At 42.8% G+C, this 23,633-nt stretch overlaps 1 protein-coding gene across 1 annotated transcript in view; it reads left to right on the forward strand.

Moving 5' to 3' along the window:
* Tmtc1 (transmembrane and tetratricopeptide repeat containing 1) overlaps nt 1-23,633 on the forward strand; it is a 253,886-nt gene that overhangs the window by 113,849 nt on the left and 116,404 nt on the right. Inside the window, exons 8-9 of the mRNA XM_013505922.1 lie at nt 7,568-7,649; nt 8,397-8,500. Of these exons, the coding sequence (XP_013361376.1) occupies nt 7,568-7,649; nt 8,397-8,500 (186 nt within the window). The remainder of the gene's footprint in view (nt 1-7,567; nt 7,650-8,396; nt 8,501-23,633) is intronic.

Consider the following 23,633-nt stretch of genomic DNA (forward strand, 5'->3'; position numbering starts at 1 on the left):
ACTATATGTGTAAAAGAAAAAATTCTCAAGGTACACTTATGAAAGTGATGTAGGAAATGATCTAAAACTTTTAAAAGATGTAAGGGAAATATTATAACTCTGCATCTGCTAGATGTCTGATACATTGAGTTCATGTTCTCTGAAATTGAAGAATGAATTCTTAGGAACAAAGGAGGTTAAGAGCAGGAAGGATTTATTGAGAGGGAGAGATGGCTCCTGAGAGACAGGAGGGGCCTAGAGTGAGTTACCAAAGACCCCGCTTTCCAGGTAAAGTTTTATAAAGCACAACCATGTGGGTACTACATGGCTGAAGGCTATGATCAGCCAATAAGATTACAAGTACAGCTGTTTAGGTAATATTGATGCAATGTGGAAGCAAGTCGTATAGCAAATGTTCATGGAAAAAGTAAAGAACTTTTTAGGAAGGGATGAGTCTGAGGATCTTGGTCACCCACCCAGGTGACTGATGTCGAACTAGTCTTCAGTAGACCAGGCGTTACTCCTCATGTTAGGCCTGGTCATTCTGCCTTTATCTTGAGGCCTGGCCTCCAACAGGTGTGCCTCTGGCCATGGTTGTAATGAGTTTTCATCTTGACACTGAGTCTCATGAGGGCCCAGCCTTATCTCACTGTCTATAATATTTCTACCTAACTCAGCTGTCTATAATATTCCCCCTTCTGAAGAGGTACCGCAGACTTCCATGAGAGGACGAGGAGCAATGACCATTCTGGTTACTTCAGGCTGAAGGGGGTCATAGTGTGATCAGAAGTCAGAGATACTCCTCAGAGGGTCTGTGTAAAGGCCCTCAATAGATGTCAGGTATTCTTGTCTTGGGAAGGTGTGTAGCTTTAAGTCTGGAGGAGACAAGGCCAAAGAAACAATTAACTATGCCTGGACCAAGTAATAAGATCAACAGGATTGTTATGAAAACAACCAACAAATGTTTCCACCAGAAAGAACCAGTAATAGCTTCTCACAAAAAGGATAAGAAGGTATAGGGAATTTTAGAATCTAATATGGTATTAACCTGTTAGTGTCTGAAACAGCCATTGAGATATTAGCAGAAGGATCTGGGGTGTGTATATAACATTTAACTTTTATAATTGCATAAGTACCCCCCTTTTGCTGCTGTTAGACTATCTAATGTCATCTAATTTTGGAGGATGATTTGCCTCATTGATTTTATTTATTTAGGAGAGAGAGAGACCAGTCGAGGAGTCCTTAAGACCTGTTGAGTATAGTTAGTCAAGGCCTCGATGTGTGGCATGACATCTTTTAATCCTAGGGAAGGGACGAAGATAGAAGCCAAATGATCATACCAGTGAAACACACTTCGAGACCATCCATGTTGTAGATGAGGTAAGTTGGTAAGTTTGTCAATACTTTCGACACTCTTACCTTGTAACCATGCAAAACTCAGCATGTATCTCCCTATCCATCTAGAGGGCAGACAGTGCCAGAAATTGGTTCTACAGGACCAAGGAGGGCCACTGTGGGCTTCCCATCAAATTCCAAGTTGATGAAACCAGTCTATTGTAAACCAGTCTTTGACCTGTGAAGTTATGGTGTATATACATGCTTGGGGGGTGGTGTCCATGTCAAGTATTTAGTAGAGTTAGGCCAGTGAGAATAAGAGTGATTGTTTATAACTGGAGTTAACCACATATAATTGTCCCATATCTGAAAGTAGCCATCTTTATATCTGTGAGTATTGGCTTTCATGATAGTACCCTTACGCTTACTTAGCAGGGGTTCTACTAGTGCCTGTAGAGAGGCTTTAGTGACATTCTTCAAAAAAATTTAATTATGTCCAGGATCACTAAGGGTGGAATTCCTAGGCCACTCAGTTACCTTGTAACGGTGGACTAAACTATACCCCACTGAACTTTTGCATGTTGCATCAGTGTAGTAACTTATTTTAATTATCTCCTCGAAGTTGGAATACTCACCAAGGAAGTCCTGATTTACTTGACAAGGGGAACAGGCCACATATCCAGAAAGATGTTTGTTGTGATGACTTTCAATATTCTTGTGCCCAGACTAGGAAGGAAATACCCCCGTCATGAAGTGGTAATTAGAAAAAGGGCTAAGAATAGCATATTAGACTACTTATCTGCAGACTTTCTTAACAAGAATTTTAAATCTGTTACGGGTTTAGAGGACTACTGGGATGGTTGTTTACATTCAGCGACAGTCTGTGGTTTTTAGGGCTTGAGTCAGGTATGGTGTATCCAGGAATCTAGGTGTGATTTCTTAACAGCTGATGGGGTCAATAGGATCATGGTGTATGTTTCTTCCCAAGTTGATACTAGGGAAAGAGATGGTAAAGGAAGAGACCTTATCAGTGTTAACTCTTCAGGTTAAAATACGGGCTTTTCCTTCTCTTTAGGCTGAGCTTTGTTAACTTTTGAAGAGTCTGTTGAAATTTAACCAGTGAGGTGACATCTTTTAGTAATGCATCTATTTCTCTCTCAAAGAGAAAATCATTAGTGCTGTACATAAAGCATTTCAGATGGACTGAGGCTTAGAATTGGGGTTTATTTTTTTACTTTGATAAGAGCTAAAGCTGGGGGCTGGGGATATAGCTCAGTGGCACAATGCTTGCATGGCAAGTGCAAGGTCCTGAGTTCAATTCCCAGTACAAAAAAAAAAAGAGCTAAAGGTGGTAAGTGAGGCTACTATGGGTAGGTTTCCTGAGCCATTTTGCAAAGGTGTCTCTTTATGGTTTCTTTCTCTCTTTCATTTATTTATTTATTTATTATTATATCTGTTCTGATTATTGTGGCCTCCATGCGCAGTGAAGGTGAGAGAGAATGTCCAGTGCCATAGAGACATTTTGTGTAACTGTTGCTTTAAAAGAAGGCCCATTATCACTCTGTAAGCTCTTAGGAAGTCCAAACGTGGAGATAATTTCTAAGACCAAAACCTTTACCACATATTGTGCCTTTTTTTTTTTTTAATAAGGAAAGGCCTCAACCCAGTTTGTAAAAGTATCTACCCAGATCAGCAGGTATTGGAGTCTCTTACTCTTTGGCGTGTGAGTAGAATGGAGCTGAAAGTCTTCTCTAGGGTATTTGTCATATCTCTGTATACCTGGAGGATGTCAGGTAAGAGGGTTGTTCTTTTGGCAGAGCACATGTTTCTTAACTGTGTGTTTTATTGTCTGAGGAAGTCCTTTTCCTGTGAATAACTTTGATGGCCGTCTGGTGGGTCTTGTCTCCCAAGTGAGAGGTGTGATGTAAAGACTGAATAGTTTTCCGTTGACTAGCACCAGGAAGGAACAAGTTACCGTCATCTGATTGTAACCATCCTGATGGAAGGAACTGACACCCATGGGAGAAAGCCCATTCAATTTCTGACTGAGAATATTTGGGTCAAGTATGACCAAAGGACCCTTTTCAGATCAGGGGGGCCGGAAGTGGGGCGCCCTTGAGCAGCTTCCTTTGTTGCCGTGTCAGCCGGTTGATTACCTTGAGATACTGTGTCAGCTCTTTTTTGGTGTCTTTTTTACAGTAGACTGTTGCCACTTTGGAGGGCATATAGACAGACAATAAGAGCATATCTGTCTCCTTATGATACTTTAATGGGTGATCCACTGGCTGTCAGATAATTTCTTTTTTTCTGTATACTTGTATGGATATGTAATATTAGGAAAACACACTTTGAATCAGTATAAATATTGACTTTTTGTCCTTTACTGAGTTATGAAGTCCTTGTCAGAGCTTTGAGTTCTGCTAGCTGGGCGTGAGTCCCAAGGGCAGGTGAGGAGCTTTCAAGTGTCTGGAATAGAGTCACCGCTAGCCTGCCTTTCTTGCCCCATTTTCCGTGAAGGAGCTGCCATCACAGAAGAGGGTCAGGTCAGGGTCAGTATGGGATGTGTCCAGCAAGTCTTCTCTGGCTGTGTATGTATGGAGAATGACTTCTTCACAGTCATGTTTTTTTGCCTCACTTTCCTCCTTTTCTGATAAAAAGGTGGCAGGGTTCAGGGAGGAACATGTCTGTTTGAATGGCTGGTCCTTCCAGAAGTAGAACCTGGTATTTAAGGCGTTGATTGTCTGATAATCATAGGCTTCCTTTGGAAGAAAGAAGTCCTGCCACATTGTGAGGCATATAAACAGTGAGATCTTTGCCTAAAGTCAGCTTGGATGCCTCTGGCACTAGGAGAGCTGTGGCAGCCGCAGCTCTAACGCATGCAGGCAGTGTTTTTGCCAGTGTCCAACTCCTGACTCAGATACCCTACCTGCTGTTGAAGGGGTCCTGATCCTGCATGCGCACTCCCAAACCCATGTCCCGCCTTTCATCAACATACAGATTGAAACGGTGTTCTGTTGGTAGGCTTAGGGCTGGGACACTTAGAAGTGCTCGTTTAAGCTTCTGGGATACAGTTTGGGAATCTGGTTCCAAGGTTAAAACACGGGTGTCTGTCTTTTGGGCTTCCTTTATGAGCTGACAGAGGGGTCCTGAGGTCTCATCACATTCTGCTGCACAAAGGTGACAGAAGCTCGTAGTTCCTAGGAGTCCCCTTAACTGTTTTAGGGTCTTAGGCTGTGGGAGGGAAAGTTTTAGTTTCATTCTCTCTTCCCCTGGCCTTCAGGTTCCCTTAGATATAGTCTAGTAGAGGCTTCAATTATGGCTGGCTTAGAAGCTTCACCTTTAGACTCCAAAGGTAGGGAGGAGGGACCTCAGACTCCACAGGCAAGTGGGGAAGACACTAGGCTTGGTAATAGTGGGTGAGGCTTTGATCAAGGTTGTCTTGGAAACCTCATCCTCAGGTTCAGTAGTAGTGTCTGAGGATTTGATTAAGGTTGCCTTGGAAACCTCATTCTCAGTGTCCAAAAGGCAAGGATGGAAAATCTCAGGCTCAGTGATAGTGAATGCCTGAAGGGTCAGAGGTTCTACGTAACTTAGCTGTCTATAATAAAAGCATGGAAGAAAGAACTTACTCAAAGTGGGGCAGACCTACTGCAGGAGATAGACGGCTTACTGTGGTGGAATTTGGCAGTGGAGGGAGTGTGAGTGTGGTGTTGGCAAGTGGGAAATTATAGCCAAGGAGCAAGATGTGGGTCAGTGGATAGAAAATCACTACAAGGAAACGTTACAGATAGAGGGGGAGTCTGGTTACACTTTCCTAACAGGATTCTTGGTGAAGACAAACCAGGATGATCAGACATCACCTGGGAAATGGAGGAAGATAAGGAACCTGATCAGGTATTTTGGAAGATCAGATATTAAGAAGGAAGGGTTTTTGCTAAGCTGACTTACCAGGGTTCTTACTGATACTGGATTTTACAAGAAAGTGTATGCGTGGGCCTAAGAGGAGTTTCAGCAACCTGACTGAAGTTTGGTTGAGCAGAGAATGTGTATGTGGTGGTCTAACGTGGACAGCCTCACTGTCCCATTGTGCCATGGGCTGGGGAGGAGGAAAGTGTGCACAGAACTCAGCTTATGGCCTGGTCCCTGCTGAGCTTAGGAATCTCTGCTTCTGGCCTGTTCGTCAGAAAAGGGCGCATGTCATTTTGGTTTATTTTTCCCATTCACTATTGATCAGTGACTAGCAGTAGAAGTCTTGGAGTCTTGTTTACCATCCTCTGATCTCTGTACCATTTTAGGCGTTTATTGCTTTGGTTTGTGACATTTTAGGAGTGAATTACTTGGTGCCTTTCACTGAACTTTCTGAGGAAATGAAATTTCTCCAGCAATTTTTAGACCAGAGGATACTTTATAAATATAACTTACTGAAATAACCATCAGAGCAAATGTTCAGGGAAGCAGTATATGGGGAAATTCATTTAAGTTTCACATTGAAAAAAAATCCTACATTCTGTGGCTTGTTGTTCTGTAGAAAAGAAAACCACTGATAATTTTTGCGCTCTGCTAAAATAAACCAGTAACAGAGGGAACTTGAGAAAGGAAGCTTCCAAAAGCAGAGCACCCAGGAAGCCCTTCTCTCGAGGGGGTTATGATTCCTGTCCTCTCTAGCACCTTTTCCACCCGCTCTGCCATTCGCTCCCTTTGCTTTTCTGCTGCCCGCTGTCTTCTGTATTCCAAAGGAAAAGCAGAAATAACCAGGTGTGGTCTTGGTTCATTTGGTTGAACCTGAGTCGTAGTAGAGGTAAAGCTGAAGGAAAAGTGCTCAGCAGTGCTTTATTTTTTGAGATCACAGGCCCTGTTGCCACAGAATATCAGATCAAGGACTTAGCCTCAGGATGTAGACAAAACTTGGTGCACAATTTCAGGACCCCTTTATGCCTTTTTAGAGCAGCAGCCCCGTACCTGTACTGTAAGAGCCCATAGCATCCCTGGCCTTCCTCCTTGCCAAGCTCGCAGTTGAGGTCCAAGAGAAGAAAAGAAGTACTTGTTAGCAGCTGACTCTGTTTTGTGTCCTGGGGACTCCTCATTTTCTCTATTCTTTAAATACCTGAGTAGTAAGATTTGAGCCTGGGTCACTTCCAGAGTTTTTATGAAGCAGGACGGGGAAAGGGGAAGTAGGAAGGAAGCAAGGCTGACTTGGGTACAAATCGTGTGCCTTTTGTAAGCAGTCCTCAAGGTGGACGAGTCTGTGCGGAGACTGCCCACATGTGTCTTAGAAAAGGATTTCTGTCCTTTCAAAACATTGCCCTGTGTGGAGAGACCTCATTCACATGCACATTTCAAGAGATGCTGGGTAAAAATCTTTCTGGGAAAAAAAAATGGAGTTGAAAGGAAAAAATGAAAAGGGGGAGGAAAAATGAAGGATGTGGTGGGAAATGCCTATAGGATTGTGTGGTTGATTCAGCTTCTTTCACCAGTATGTACTTTCAGAGTAGAAATCTGCATGGAGGAGAACGTGAATTGCTTTATGTTTTCACTTGGGGTTGTTAATAGCTCCTCTTGCTTCCCTTTAATTATCTTTATGAAAACCAGCTGATCCTGTCTTATATGTGCATGTCTGGACTGCCAGTTTGTAGAGTAAGAAGTTGACAATCTTGTAACCCAGTTAGTTCTGAGGGCCATACACGGATGAGAAAATTCTTCATTGAACGTGGGTGAGCTCTTGTCTACCACCAATGCTCCCTAACTTTGAAACTCTAAAAATTTTAATCTCGTGCAACTTTAGCACTCTTTCTTAGGGGTAAAACGTGTGAGTATTTTGTGGGCAGAGGACATTATGCCCCTCGGATTACATTAAGTAGATAAATGCCAGCTCGTACTTTCTATGTTAACCCTGTGGCCTGTGTAACTATATAGTTGTCAGAGTGACTGGGCTGTTAGGGGGGATAGTAACATTTATACCTAACAGGGCTGGGTCCTTGTCTGTCATCTGTGCTTGCCTGTAGGGTAGGTACTTTACTTCCCTAAAGCTGCTATGGTCCTGTAGAGTGAGAGAAGTTGACTTGCAGAGAAGTGAAGAAACCTCCCTAGCCTCCTGGCTTGCGGTGGCAGCCCTGGGGTTGGGAGTCAGTGCTCTGGGCCCAGGGCTATGCGCTCAGCATGGTGCTGAGCTTAGGAGACTCAGCACATTCATAGGGAAGGGGGAATTATGCAGTGGACTCTTGCACTTACCTTTTTTCCCCCTTTCTTGTTGCAGGTCTCTGACAGCAAGCAGCACTAGGAATTGCCTGCTTACCATGAGGCCATTTTTTAAAAGGGCCCTTTTGGTCGTGAGTTATGTAAGTATATGTGTCCTTGTGCAATACTTAATAAATAATTGGAGACGTGATCCAGGCTATTTAACAGAATCAACCATAGATTCTAGCGACACGATCTTGATATCTAGGAATTTACAGGCCGGAACTGTTGCAAAGCATTGGCTGGTGCATGTGAAAGCATCCCAGGTATCTGTGAACCTGCAGACACACACAGTGTGAACTGACACTGCTTAACCAGTCCCTTTCCAGGCACTAAAGCTGAGTTGTCTCTAGCAGTGGCAACAGTCTGGCTGTATCATTTTCTGTTGTGGAATAACAGATGTCCCCAAACTTGGTGTCATAAATACAACATCCATGTATTTGTCCTAAATGTTTTAGTTTGTGCCATGTGCACTGGGGTCATTCTGATCATGCTGATTTTGAGCTGGAGTTATTCAGCCAAGGTTTCTTCACCTGCCTGCCATAAGGAGAGTGTCAGTACATGATCCCTCTTTGTGGTGTGTTCTCCTTTTGGGTCTTTCCTATGGCTAGTCTTTCTAGAAGGATAAGACTTCCATGCAACAGGAAGCTAGGTTCTAAAAGAACCAAGGGTTGCAGGAGCTCCTTAGATTTGTGTCTTCTGCTGCATTCTCTTGGTCAGTGTGTGTCACAAGACCAAGCCAGATTGGAGGGGAGTGGACTATTTCTTGATAATAGGAGTGGGATGCACATATGGAGAAGGAAGAGATTGCTGGTGGCCATCTTACCAAATCTTTCTCTTCTCTGAAGGTCACTGTCATTTTGTATTTCCGTCTGTGGATAATGGGAGGATCTATGCCCCTCTTTTCAGAGCAGGATAATCCAGCTTCGTTTTCGCCTTATATTCTTACAAGGTTAGTAGAAATAATTATTTTTAAATTTTGCTTGGTATTTGTTAGTGTTAAGTAATATAGGTCATGTCTAGGTAGGAAGGAAACTACTATTCATAGATTTAGAATTCTTTTCAACCAATGTAGCTATGCTGGCAGTGTTACTGCTATAGTTCCCATTGGTATATGTGTGTTTATTCCACAAGTATTTTATTGGACACGTTTACCAATAGTGTAACTGTGGAGTGGATTATATAGCAAATTTTGGAGAACAAAGCACAGAGAAGGAAATTGAGTTTGATTTGCCACCATACCATAACCTTTTGTAAGACTAAAACAATGGGAGTTTCTAAGTGACAAACAGACGATCCACGGCTTTTGCTCGGATGTGATTAATTTTATATTATCCTTTGTCCATAAGAGTTGTAGAGACACAGAGTCAGGAAATGATGCTGATCAAGGGCTCCGGTTCAGCAAGATGTTTCATTCCTTGGCTTTGTCATCTCCTGTGGTGTTCTGCTGAGGCTTGCAGATGTAATTATACCTGACAGTTTTCATCACTTTTTTCAGAATATATTGCTGCTATGATGCTTTAAATGTTAAGATGTGCTGTTCTTTTATTTTCATAGTCATACATACCTTTGAATATGCTCTGATACCCTTTTTATGATAATAACCTTCCCTTTTTGTATTTGAATGTAATCCTTTTTTTTTTTTTGGCTTTCTCCGGTACCGGGAACTGAACTCACGACCTTGCGCTTGCTAGGCAGGCGCTTTGCCGCTGAGCTAAATCCCCAGCCCCTTGAATGTAATCCTAAGCCTTACACTTTGATCTTAGTCCATGTATAGGTTGGGTTATTTGTATCTTTTAGGGATAACAAGTTTGATCTTTCGTGTATATGCCAGATAACAGTGTTTGCTTTATAGCACTCATTTACCTTATGTTGTGATTGGTAGGTTTCTACTATTTTCTTTGCCTCATAGACTTTGTTTCTAGTTTTTTTTTTCTTGTTTATTTTTACTTTTGGTTTAAGCTTGAACTCAGGGCCTCATGTACAGTAGGTCAAGCTCTGCCACTGGCCTGTACCCTCAGTCCCTCTTTTCATTCAGACTCTGTTTCCCATTCAGAAGGCTGCCTTCCAAATTGATTGACACATTTGTAAAGTGTTGCAAGTGGCTTTTTTTTTTACTTTCAGCATATACTAACTATATCTTCAGAATTTATCCAGAAATCATTTGGTATCTGATCTCTTGTGTTACCTCTTAAGCAGTTCAAAATCTTTACACACATTTGTGAATATCTTGCATTTTTCAAAGTGTTGTTCAATTATTCTTTAAGCTTTACATCTCCAGTTCTGCTTCTTGCTGTGTTGCAGTCCCCTTGTCCTTGTAAGATACTGCTCACCGACTTTCAAACTCTCCAGAGCTGGTTGTCTGGGTATTTTTAGCTGTGATAGCTCACTGATAAATTGTTTTAGGTTCTCTGACTCCTTAAATAGCTCCTTTCTGCTTTTAAGTGAACATGAGTGTTGCCAGATCCTGCTCTTGCAGGATGGCCCCATTTCTTTTAGCTTTGGGTTTCCTTCCAAGCTTTCTTGTCTCCTGAATTCGAGCATTCATTTCTTCCCTTTGCAGTATATGTAGCCCACTCCCTGAGCTTAGCAGTGTCTGACAACCAAGATGCACAAGTGAAAGACAGTGGAACAGGAGCACACCGCCCTCAGCTCACCAGCCCGGTGCTGCCGTCACAGCTGGTATCACCACTCCCTGAGTGCCTGACCCAGGGTCCTGAGGGCCTTTGATCTGTGACTGAGTTTCATCTCAGCTGCCTATGGAGTTAAGGTGCACTTTTCTCCTGGTAGCTCAAGAAAATTGATGAACCCCTGGCAAAACTGAGGTCGCAGGCCAGACATTTGCCAGGTTCTGTCTTTCACTGCTAGTGCATACAAGCTTTTTCAGAGGGTCTGATACATGTGTCAACCAGGCCTTTCTGTCTCTGAGCCCCTGTAGTCAAGTGACTGTACATGGGAAATTCAGTAAGTGAAAGTGATAAAATACAATATGTTAATAACCATACTTCTAGTTTCTTCTTCTTTCTTTTAAATAAGGTATCTTTCTGTTCTTGAGTTTCAAACATAAAATCTGTGGATATTTAGGGATTGCAGTTGAGAGTTGTTGCAAGTGGCTTTTCACATTTCTCTAAACTGCCTTGGAATAAACTTCTGTAAGCATCCAGGGCTTGTCTTGCTTCTTTGCCGAGGGAGGTTCCTGCTTGACTGACACACTTCATTGCCTCTGCCGGGTTGATGGTTGAATTGCCTTGGTCTCTTTCCCGGTTCGGCTGAGCTTTTGATTCTGTCACTTGACCATGACGTGGCCAGTCTGGGAGTCAGTCTGTGCTGGTTCCACCTTGTCACTTGGCTGTGTTGGCCTGCCTCACTGAAAACTTGGTTCTTCACTCGCCTTCCAGGGGCCAAAAGAAAATTCCAGAGTGTGAAGGTTCCAGAGCAGACGTTTATCGGCTTCTCTTCCTGACGTCCTCACATCGTGAATGAGGAGAGGCTCATGTTGCTTCTCCTGGTGCGCACGCCAGTCCCTTTGGGCACAACCCTGTGCCCCCCTGTAACCTCATTATCTCCCCTGTAACCTCATTATCTCCCCACGTGTGTCTCCAGGTACTCATGTGGGAATGTTGGGCTGACACGGTCAGTCCACGACTGCTTCTCTCGCTGGGTTATAAACTTCGCACAGCTTTCAGGAGCATCTTTGCTTCCATCTTTCAGCTATTATTTCTTCTTTTCAAGTCAGTACACTTATTATTAGGTGAGAATTGTCAGTGTATCTCCATTCGTTAGTTGCTGTGTTTATTAATTACATACTATAATCTTTTAAAAACCCTACTAGCTTTTAAGAGTAGCTTGGTTAAGTTTTTCTTTGTTTCTGATGACCTTGTGTGACTTTAGTTCTGAGATTCCCTCTCTTACGTTTGTTGTTTCCTTCTGTTTAGCTCTGGGGAAATTTCCTGTTGCTTTCTGCTAAACTAGACAGAGATGAAAATCACTGTGGTATGCTTACAAAAAACTTTGTTAAGAACAATTATCGAAGACATGAGAATAAAACAAAACAAGCCTGTGAAACTTGCACTGTAATATAGAACTTTATTATTATATACTTATTATTGCTGTTTATTATCGTTTAAGTACTGTCATCTTAGAGGGTAATGTATAGAAACCTGATAGTTGGGATAATTTTCTTTCCTCTCCAGTAGAAAAATAAAACTTCATATAATTACAGTTTTATTGCCTTGTGGGATATTGAGCAATTTTGTATCTGATTTGCTGGTCTTATTCCTATTTTTTCACTCACTAAAAATTTCCGTCTTAACAGTTGACATTATATATTTTGTATATGTAAGTATTTAACTTACATGTGGATTGAATTTATTTAATTTTTAAAAGTAGGTTTTGAATAGTGTACAGTTCACTTATTGCACTGTATAATTATTATTTTTTGTATACTCACAGAATTGTGCAACTATTACCACAACCAATGTAAAATATTTTTGTGCCCCGCCACCCCTAAAACCCATATTCAGTAGCGGTCACTTCCTGCTTCACCCTTGTCTCCCAACTCTAGGCAACCTGCGTCTAAAATCTGTCTTTGTAGCTGTCCTGCTCTGGACGTGTCGTAGGAATGGAATAATCTCGTGTGATCTCTGGCTCTCTCTGAACATCGTGTTTTCAGGGTTCATTCACACAGTGGTGTGTATCAGCATTTCATTCTTTGTCATTCCCAGTAGAGTCCCATGGTGTGGCTATGCTATATTTTCTTTTTCCAAAGAACTGCATATTTGAGTTGTATCTCCTTTTGGCTACTATGAGCACCGCTGTTGTATACTTCCTGTGTAGGTATCTTTTCATTTCTCTTTAGTGTATGCCTCTATGTGGAATTGCTGGATCAGAAGTGTAATTCTATACCTAGCCTCAGAAGATCTACTAGACTGTTTATGAAGGCAGGGCTATCATTATACCTCCCACCAGCAGTGTATGAAGGTTCCAGTTTCCCGTCTTCTCACTTTTTTTTTTTTTTTTTTGCACTGCTAGGAATTGAATCCAAAGTGTTTACACTGAGCTACATCCTTAGGCCTTTTTGTCTTTTGTTTTTGAGACAGGGTCTTGCTAAGCTGCTAATTGCCCAGGGCTCAAACTGGGGATCCTTTTGTCTCAGCCTCCTAGAGAACTGGTGTTATAAGCATATGCCACCATTGCTAGCTCAAAATTTGCCCTTTTGACAATTTTTTTTTGTTTTTATTATAGTTAATCAGTATGAAATGGTGTCTCCTTGTGGCTTTTTTCTATTTCCCTAATGGCTGATGATGTGGAGCATCCTTTTACGTGCATGTTGGCCATTTTGCTGTGTTCTTGGAACAATCTCTGTTCATATTCTTTGTATACTATTTGGATTGCCTTTCAATATTAAATTGTAATATTATTGAGTCTGTATGTATTCTAGATATAAAACCCTTGTTAGAAATTAGTTATAGGGGCTGGGGATTTAGCTCAGCGGCAAAGCGCCTGCCTGGCAAGCGCAAGGTCGTGAGTTCGGTTCCCGGTACCGGAGAAAAAACCAAAAAAAAACCCCAAAAAACAGAAATTAGTTATAAACAATTTCTCCCTCTCTATGTGTTGTTTCACTTTCTTTATGTCCTCTGAAGCACAAAAATTTTTAATTTTGACTAAGTCTCATTAATCAATCTACTTTTTGTGTTATATCTGTGAAAACTGCTTAGTTCTCTTGAGCTGCCTTTGTCAGGTGTCCGCTTCGCTTACTATAAAAGTTATATAAACTGTTTGTTTTTACTATGTGTATGAGGATTGGGTTTAATTTTTTCTAGCAGTACTGGGCTTTGAGCCTGGGCCCTTGGGTGTGCAAGGCAAATGCGCCCCTAGCCATATCCTCAGCTCTTCTCCACAAGGCTCACCAGATTGCGCAGACTTCCCTCACCTGAGGTCCTCTGAGATGTTCCTGCCTCAGTCTCCAGAGCACCTCACATTGTGAATGTGTTCTATCTTGCCTGACTTGTTTTAATATTTTTAACATTATATTTTGACAGAGTTTATGTTAACTGCATTTTGAGAGCCATTTAGAATTTGACTTCTTACCCTTGACCTTTGGTCATGTTAAACCACAAGGCAAATCATTACAGAATTAATCATTAATCTTTTATTTTCCATCTTAACCTAAATGCTTAGATTGTATTAGCTGTCAGTTGATCCTTCACGATGGATCAATAACTTTCCCATCTATTGTGAAATGAGACTCTGTGGATCAATTGAGTGACACGACACTGAGTTGTAAATGCTGCTACTTTCCATTTATAAAGAGCAGCATCGAAGCCAAAGGACAAAGAGGACATTATATTTCGATTGTACAACTTTTACTGTTTCTTGACAAGCAAGTTCCCCTAGGCCCATTGTCTGTCTAGTAGTGCGGGACAAATAACATGGAAGCCCTGACTGATGACTTTTTCCATTTCATTCCTCACACCCAAGCAGTCCCCTGATGTTGAACCTCTTGTTGCTAGGCCTTGTTCACTTGTAGCCATTCGTCCCCTCTGTCACCATCTGCAGGAAGGCGCTCACAGTCTCTCTCCTGATTCCTGGAATAGCTTCCTAATTTGTTCCCCTCCCCATCGTTTGCTCTCCTCAGCCCCATCCACCACATGGTTCTGAGATGGTATTTCTAACGCTCGGAACATGCAGAAGGTGGGTGGTTCCCTGTTCCCAAGGATCTGGCCAGTGCTGCTCCCTTTGAATCCATCTCCCAATACTTTACTGCTCTTCCTTCTATACACCTTAGCCAGACTCCTGCTTCAGTCCTTTGTACCGTAGAGCTGAGTTTCTGCAGCTTTCTAGTCCTACAATCCCATTTCCTTTATGCTGTGGTTGCTGCAGCTTCCATAAGAGTTTTCTGGCTCTGCATTCATTCTTGAGGATATATTTTTCTTCTATTAAACTTTATTGTTATGGACTATTTGCCAATTATTCTTCTCCATGAAGATAGGCATTTCTCAAGGGCAGAGACCATATCTATGTACAACATAGCTTGGTGCTGGCCATTTATACAGATTATGCTGAACATATTGCAAGAGAGAGCTGTAGTTATTGTTTATTGTATGGTGAGTAAATGAAGAGTGGACTGCTCTCTGGTATGTCTTCTGCTTCTGTGGATGTGACACCTGTATTAACCTTTCTGTTTTTGAAGCCATTTTACAGTGCCTTCTCTGCATCTGTTGTTTTGCTTTTGGTCATTAAGACACTTTTTCAATTGAACATGGCTGTGTATACTCCAGTGTGGAGAAACTCATTCCACCACAAGCCATGTCAGGGTAATACTGCTGTGTTGTAACAGTTAGTGTTGAGTGCCAGCTTGATTGGCTTTGAGATCTGCCCTATGGACTGATGGAGTCCATTTCTGAGTATCTGAATGGGTCATGCAGGTGTAGCTATGGGGTCTTTGTCTGGTTCTTCACCCCTTTCTCTCTGGCACCGTTCCTCTGCTCTGCTTCCTGGCTGTATGAACTAAGCAGCTTTGTTTTACCACACCCTTTCGCCATGATGTTGCTGCCCTACAGCCAGTTGACCATGGACTGAATCCCCTTAAAGCATAAGCCACATTAAACTTCTCCTCCTTTAAGTTCTGTGTGTCCGGTGGTATGTCTCAGCAGTGAGAAAGCTGACTAATACATCTGCCATTAGAATGACCTATGGAGTGCATGTAGTTGTGGAACAATATCATTTTAGGTCCTCCTTTTTGAGAGTTAAAGAAAACTGGTTCAAGTCCTTTCCTACACCTGTCCTGGTGTCCAGGATTTGTATGCTTCCATGGAACTTTGTACTGTCATGGGTGTCTCCCACTTCACCATCTCATTCATTTTATGCTGCCAACAGCCATTGTTATTTCCCTTTCTGTGCCAACCAAGAGACATGACACAGATCTTTCACATTAACAATCCCTAAAATATCACTCATATGTATCTAAGAGACTTTACTAAAGTCTTAGGACAAAGGCACCAAGCTATGTTGTACATCCATGCCACAAATAGTTTACGTTATTCATTATACACAAACTCCTTTAGCAACTCTTTCTATAAGGATTTTTCATTGATTTTTTTTTGGCAAATCTCTTGTCTCAGTTATTTGCTTGGTCTGTGTTTTAGCTTTTAGTCATGGGACTAACTACCTGACATACTCAATTTAAAGAAGAAAAGATTTATTTGGTTCATAGTTTCAAAAGTTCAGTCCGTGGTCAGCTGATTCTATGGCACAAACATCACAGCAGAGGGGCATGATAGAGGAAAGCCATTTACCTCATGGCAGCTGAAAGCAAAAAGAGCAAGAAAACCAGAATGGTAGATATGTCCTTCAAAGGCGTGCCCCTAGTGACCTTTCTCCTCCAACTGGGTCCCTCCTCCTATGAGCACATTCAGCTGTGAACTCATCAAGGCATTAATCCACCAAAGAGCCTAGTGCCCCTTGATCCAGTCACCTTCTCAAAGTCCCACCTCTGAACACATGAGACTTTGGGGGTACATTTTAGATCTAAACCATAACATTCCACCCTAGCTTCCAGAAAGCTTATGTCCATTTTGTTATGCAAAGTGCCTTTAGTCCACCTCCAAGCATTGCTAAAAATTCTTAATAGTTCGAGCATTGCTCTAAAGTCCAAAGTCTCTTCTGAGACTCATGTTCCCTAAAACAGTAGCCCTGGGTAAACATTTCTATTTTAAATGAGAGGAATGGGGAAATAGAAAGGAATCATACCAGAGCAATACTGTTTTCCAGCAAGGCAAGCACTAAGTTTTGTATCTTCCTGCCTGAGGTCTAGGTTATGTGGTGGCATCATGTGCCCTCCAGAGGGCTTGGGCAGCCCTACGCCTTTGCCTTTGCTGGTCACAGCCTCTATGGTGTCTGTTCTAACTGGCTCTGCTTGCTGCCTACAGCTTTTTTGGCAGATGTGCCATGTTCATGGCATCTCCAAATCACTGGTCTCTCCACTACAACTTCAGTTTTACTTCTGCCTCTCTTGGGGGCTCCTGGCAGTGACTCTGACCTCCTAGGCCTTCTCTTGAACCCTAGGTGGAAGCCCCTGTATCCCATAACTCTTGAATTCTGTGTGTCTGCATAATCATTGCCATGTGGGCAACACCAAGGTCTGCTGCCAGCTCAAGCAGTAACCAGACCCCCATGGACCATAGCTGCAGTGGCTTCTGAGTGGATGGCTCAGTGCAGTGAAATGAATCCTGGGCAGCCAATTCCTTAGGAGGCCCCACCTGAGCAGTGCAACAAGGGCTGATTTTCTCATGTGATAAGTTTATACCTTTTCACTCTTCAGCCTGTAATTGATAGGCTCTTACAGATTTCTGAGATGGTATTAAAGCATCTTCTTAGTTTGTTTCAAAGTATTTTTTTAATGACACTAATTTCTTCAGCAACAAGCCACACCTCCTTTGGCCTAAATTTTGCGTGTGCTTATTTTCTGACCAAAATGAGTTTTTCATATCTTCATTCTTTGCTTTTATTCCCAATTCTCACTATAAATCTGGCTAAAAGCAGCCAGCAGTATCCCTGCCATTGCATGAATGTTATGCTGCCTTAAAATTTCCTCCATCTTTAAATTAATCCTCCCCTAAAGTCTTAGGATGGAAACAAAATGTAGATAGGCTCTTTGTCAGAATGTAACATAAATGGCCTGTAGTCCAGTGCTCAATAGAGTTCACATCTGAAACCTCCTGAGCCTGACTTTTAATGTCCTGATTCCTATCAATGTTCCAGTTTTCTGAGCTCCAACCAGCATCATTCATCAGGCTCTGCTTTATAGCACTGTAGAGCTTCTCTAGAATGCATGTCCCAACTATTCCAAACTTTTCCAGCAAACCACTTCTAAAGGCTTCTGAATTACACAGTCAGATAAAGTGACAGCAGCAACCCAACTTCCCAGTACCAACTTTCTGTACTTGTTAGCTTTTTGTCATTGGAACCAAGTACTTGCACGCACAACTTAAAAAAGGAGAAGAGGAGAAGTTTATTTAAGTTCATAGTTTGAGAGGTGTCAGTCCATGTGCTACTGGCTCAAAGGCACAAACATTATGGAAGAGGGGCATAGCAAAGGAAAGCTGTACAACTCTTGGCAGCAGACAGTGCCCAAGAATGCCAAACAGTAGCTGTATCCTGCAAAGGCACATCCCTAGAGACCCACCTCCTCCAGCTGGACCCACCTTCTAATAGCACATCAGTTATGAACTCACCAGTAGATTAATCCATGATGAGTTCAGCACCCCATGATCCAGTCAGCACCTGAAAGCCCTGCCTCTGAACACATGAGACTTTTAGGGGACATTTTAGATTCACGCCATGGCACTCTCTTTCCTCTTCTGTTCTTCTTTTCCTTTCCTTCTAAGAAATTGCGGATACAGCCCCAGACTACAAAGGCTATTCCAGACCAAATTATCTCTAAAACCATTCTCATCTGCCTTACCTCGGTGACACAAGGCTATGCTCAGGTAATAGCAAACTCTGAATTCAATGGAAATGGTTTAACAGAGGTTTAATTTTGCTCATGAGAGAATGGCTGTGGGTCCTGCTGTCTTCCAAATTACCATCCTGCCATGTGAAATAGCTAAGTCAGTGTAGCAGAGGAAGACAAAGTTTGAGGGTAATACACTTTAATTTTTTGGTACCGGAAATCGAACTCAGGACCTTGTGCTTTCCAGGCAGGTGCTGTGACACTAAGCTGTATCCGTGTTCCCCACCCCATGGTCACTGCTTATATTGAAACTTTACATTATATATTATGAAAGTGGGGGGAATAAAATAAAGCACTTCCCGCTTTGTTCCTGTTCCCTGGTTTCAGCATCTATCAACTTCACCCCAATTTCCTTCATCAACACCCTCACTCACTTTCAACCTTTTTCATTTTCCCTGACCCAGCACTGGATGGTTTTGAAAGTAGTCCTGGGTATAAGATCAATTTACTCATCATTATTTTGTTTTTTAAAAAATATAACCACACTGTCTCTGTGATATCTAAAAATTGCCCTAATTCCTTAATGTCATTAAATACTGATTCCACCGCACCATTCGTGTCAGCTTCAAGAGCCCCACATCACTTCCGCTCAGACCTACAGGTCTGTCTGTCCTCCAAGCTACAAATGGGCTGGGAAATGCAGTCTTTCACGTGCCCTGGAGAAAATTCAGATGTCAGGCACTCATACCTTTGTGTCTGACATAGCTTGCAATGATGTTTGCCTTTAAAACAAAAACAACAACAAAACCAACTAAAATGGTGATTTGCCCCCTGAGAGAAATTCTACATTTAGGTTTTTCAAAATCACATTTTTCTCCCCCTAAATTATACCGTCAGCAAGGATCCTCCATCCTGTTTCTTGAACCTGTTGAACGTATCCCATCAGCTTCTGAGTCCTCACAGACCCCCGTCCATCCTGTTTACTTACAACATGAATTACTGAGTCCAGGCCCTGCCTGTTCCTGCGGGCTCAGATGAGCGCCACCTCTTTCAGGAAGCTTTCTATGACGTAGCATCATGACCGTTCCCCCTCCTGCCTCTGCACTTCGTCATGTATGCCTCCATGTGAATTTCTTCAAAAGACTGTTTTTTTCTTACCATTTTACCAAAAAAATGGTCTTTGAATCAATGAATGAATGAACGAATGAATAAACGAATGTGTTCACTTGGGAAGCTGGAGGTTTTTCCATGTAAGATCCCTGAGAGCAGATTAGGGTGGGTGCCTGGGATGACCTCATCAGAGGTGACTGGTTCATGGAAGTAGAAATCAAAGGTTAATTGTGAAAACATGCTGCATGCAGACATGGACGTCTTGACTCGTACTGCTTAGAGCCTGTGGAGAAGAACTTTCCTTGGAGCCTTTAAAATTATCTCATGGTTTTGGTAGACCTTGGCTTAGAGCCCAGTGTGAAAGAACTCCTTATAATACTATGGGATCAATGAAGGGCAATCCTGCTTACTCTTAGCACCCTTGGGAAGGATGGAGCTTTGTTGGGCTGCCTTTCTGAGGGGTGTGTAACGTACCTGATACTCTTCTCCAAGCACCAGAATTTCATTGTCTTATTAACCGCACCCGCCCCCCGCCACTGCTTTGTCCACTTTTTGTGGTCTTCAGAAACAGCTGCAGGGCCGTGTTAACCTGTAACTTCACTTCGGCAATAACAGATTTCCTTGAGAATGACAGAATTTAGACTGTGGAATGTCCGGTAACTTACATAATCACGTGTGTGACAAAATACAAATACAGTACTGTGTGGTTGTGGCACTAATTTCCAATCCCTTCTCTAGAAGCGCGGTGGAGCCCTTAGCTGGAGTGTGCAAGGGAGCTGTCCCTGCCTGGCCCAGTCCTGTCGTCACTGTGGCTCTTTGACATCATACGCCCTTCACGGTTCTGAGCCTTCTCAGTCTGAATGACTGTAGCTATAGCTGCATTTAATTAGTCACAGAGACTTCTCGGTTATCTTCTTTGCTGTTGCTCCAAAGTCATTTTGTTAAATTGCTTTTTTCTAACTAAGACAATTCTGCCCTCATAGCTTCGAATCCCCTCAGCCCCTCTGAAGTTTTCACCAAAGATAAAATGTTGGGGAAGGCAGATGTCCTGTTAAGACCAACAAAAACTGAACTGAGATTAGCAGCAACAAAACAGGATGAGGGGTGGGGACTCTTGAGGGTGAAGGGGACTGTAGCGAGGGTAGAGGGTGCGTTTGGAGTAGAAATCCCAAGCCCAAAGCATAAAACCGAGGCAAGTGAGGTGAGGCAGAGAAGACCGAAGGGATGCATGTTTTCAGCGTACCTCTGAGCGCAGCACAGGGCTCTCGGCGGACCCGAGGGCAGAAGGGCGGGGTGGCGGCGCTCTGCAGCGGTGTCTGCCTCTGGTTCCTTCCGGCGGTGTCTTCTGGTGTGCGACTCATTTGTTCTCATCTGCCGTGAGTGGTGGGAGAATCCTTACTGCACTTTCGGCGTGAAGACCTTTGATTCCCAGCTGAAAACAATTTCTTTCAAAACCCAAGTGCATGAGTGCTTAGCTTCTTATAAATTACTGCCCAAATTTTTCCCTGACTAGAGACTTGTAGGATTTTATTATGTAATCCACTCACACATGCCTCCGAAACCACTGCAAAACACGTTGAAGTACAGTTCTACGGTCTGATGCCCAGAGGTTCTGCCTCTGTGGGCTCAGTGGATGTGCCTTTGGGAGGGGATGGAGTGGATTTGTTTATCCTGACAGAATGGTGTCCTTTTACGCTTCTGTTTCTCTAAGTGCCTTTAGAGATGTGATACTTCAGCATTTCCTCTTGAAAATCCTAAATGATAGTTAAAATCAAGATCCTCAGTGAAGTGCACTTCTGCATAGGTTTGGAGGCTGCAGTAGAAAGAACATGTTTCCACTCTTCAGGCAACTCTCTGCTGCCTATTCTTTGGGTTTTGTTTTATCAGATTTGCCAGGGCCAGGGGATAAAGGAGTGTGCATTTGATGAAAGAAGTATTGCCTTCATAATATTGAAAATCATTGTCTTGCAGATCCACGAAGTAGATGAAGTGGGATTTTCAGTGCAAAAATATGAAGCTCTTCTTCTAGTATCATGTTTTTTCATGAGCTGTCATTTCAGATAAGCAACTAGAATAGATTTGCTTAGGAGGGTAGGTCAGTTTCTGCTGTTCAGAAATAAAGGCAGAAGCTTCTATTGCATTGCAGTGAAAGATCAAGGCACGGACTGATAAGATTATCAAGGTAGACCCCAGCTTTTTCCTTCTAACTACGTGTCTTTCTCTGTTTTCCCATTTCCAGCAGATGGCTCTAAACAGACTTAATACCTTAATCTGGATTGTTGCAGCCTCACAGCCATTGTTTCCTAATAGTTATGGCTCTGGATGCCCTTAACATGGAGACTGTCATCATTAACTCAGACAAAGCTTTATTGAATTTAAAGTTTTCTTTAAAAAAAATAATACCTTGTAGGGGAAAGGATGAGTAAAAATGGTCAAGATATGCTATGTACATGTAAGGGTCCCGCAGGATGAATGTAATTATTATGTATCATAAATATGTACTAATACAAAAATAATAGAATACCTTGTGTGTTTAAAGAAGACTGCAAAGTGAACTACTTCTGTTCATGCTTGAGCAACCAGCGGGGTCTTAGAACTTCGTTTTAAAAAATGAAACTAAAGATATTCTATTATCTTAAAGCAACACTTACCAAACCAGAAGTAGTAACAGAATCACCAGAGAGAGCATGTTTAAAATAAAGATTTCCTGTTTGATCTCAGAGGCGCTCTGATTGAGCAGGTCTCAAGGCTGGGTGATAGGAGACTGAGTCTGTATGCCACCAGCTGCCTGCGTGCGTCTGGGACTCCCTCCCTCGTGGCTTCCTCCTTCTCCCTCCCTTCTTTAGTGGTGCCAGGGATTAAACTTGGGGCCTTGCACAAGCTAGGCAAGGACTCCACTATGCATCCACACCCCCCCAGTCTCTTGGAGTCACTCTTTTTGAGATCCATGGTATAAACTGTGCTGTCTGTAGTGAGATGATCCCTTTGGGGTCAAGGGCTGCCCTCATTATGTATTTCATTTTATTTTGTAGAGAAGTAGCTTCTTGACAATGAAAGAATTGTCAAGATCATTGAGTGTAGTTTTCTAAACTAAAATAACACTACGTGGTAGTAATGTAGCTCACTTTTCTTGGATCCTGGGAATAAAGGGAGGAACAGGAGGGAGAGAAAGAGGAGGGGGTCAGAAGAGGGAGCTGTGGAGACAGCACCTTTCATCTCCGGACTGAGGGCCGGTCATTGGAAAATGCTGATCTAGCTCACTTACTGATACTTATTTCTTCAAAACATTTCTTAATTCTTTCCATCTGCACATTCTATTTTATTGCAATCCGGCATCCCCGAGAAGCTGATAGCAGTGAAATATAAAAGCAAAAATGACTTTTCATAATGGCCCCAACACTGAGCCCAGGCTTCAAGGCTTGTAGTGTTGTGGCGGGGCGGCCTGACAAGCACCTGCAGCCATGCAGTTCACCGTGGGAGATGCTGCCTCAGGAGGTCATGCCTGGTTCTGGTCAGCGTCAGCCGCAACTGCATGGACTCAAGACGCGGAGCAGCTTCTCTCCCTCCCTGGCTCCTTCCTTCTCTCTGTGCTTCCTGGCCTCCATGCTGTGAGCAGGTTTTCTCCACCCAGGCCCTCCCACCATGGTCTTTTTTAAGCCTATTGAACATGGACTGAAACTTCTGAAACTGTGACCCCAGGTTTCCTAGGCAAACCTCTCCTCCTTTAAATTGCCAATGTTGGGTATTTTGTCTCAGTGATGAAGAAAAGTGACTAAGACAGTACTACACTCCATCACGTAACGTATGTGTCCTCACCCCCAGTGCAATGAAAATACCCTTTGTGAGGAGCAGGGGTGAGATACCCTTGAGCATCTAGGAAGGTCTACAGAATACTTATCAACACTTAGAAATCCCAGCAAAGATTTCCTGTGCTTTGAGAAGGGTCATGCTGGAAATGGCTTTGTTTGGCAGTTCTTGGAGAAGTTTATAGCAAGGAAAGGAGGTGCTGCTAAAAGTAATAAGCAGAGAATGCTGCGTAGTGGCATCATTGCTAGAGCACAGGGAGGCTGCAGAGAGGCTTTGAGGCAGAGGTGGTCAGTTAGGAGTTGTGAGAATGCAAATGGGCGACTTCCTGGGGAGGGGCAGAACAGACCACCCAAGCCCAGCAGGTGGAGACAGCGCTGGGGCAGTGCAGAGTGCTCTGTTCTAGACTCAGAAGCATCTCCGGCTGAGGCTGGTGCAGCAACTGTGTTGCAGATGCCCTCCAAGGGCAGACAGGTGTGTTGCGTGGACCCAGGTCTTGTCTTCCTGAATCAGTAAAGGATTCTCAAAGTGGAAGAGAAAGAAAGCTCCTTTTTTGTGGAAGATAACAAGAACTGTTTGCAGTGCATGGTGTTGTCATTGGTACCTGGCACATACATCGATCTAGCAGAAGGAAATATGTTAGGTTTCTGTGAGTTCTTAGTAGCAAGGTTTTCCCAAAGGCAAAAAACAGAATCTGTATATTTTGCATGTAAAACAC

Source organism: Chinchilla lanigera, unplaced genomic scaffold (genome assembly GCF_000276665.1).
Source record: "Chinchilla lanigera isolate Chin_1 unplaced genomic scaffold, ChiLan1.0 scaffold00104, whole genome shotgun sequence".
NCBI classification, from domain to species: Eukaryota; Metazoa; Chordata; class Mammalia; order Rodentia; family Chinchillidae; genus Chinchilla; species Chinchilla lanigera.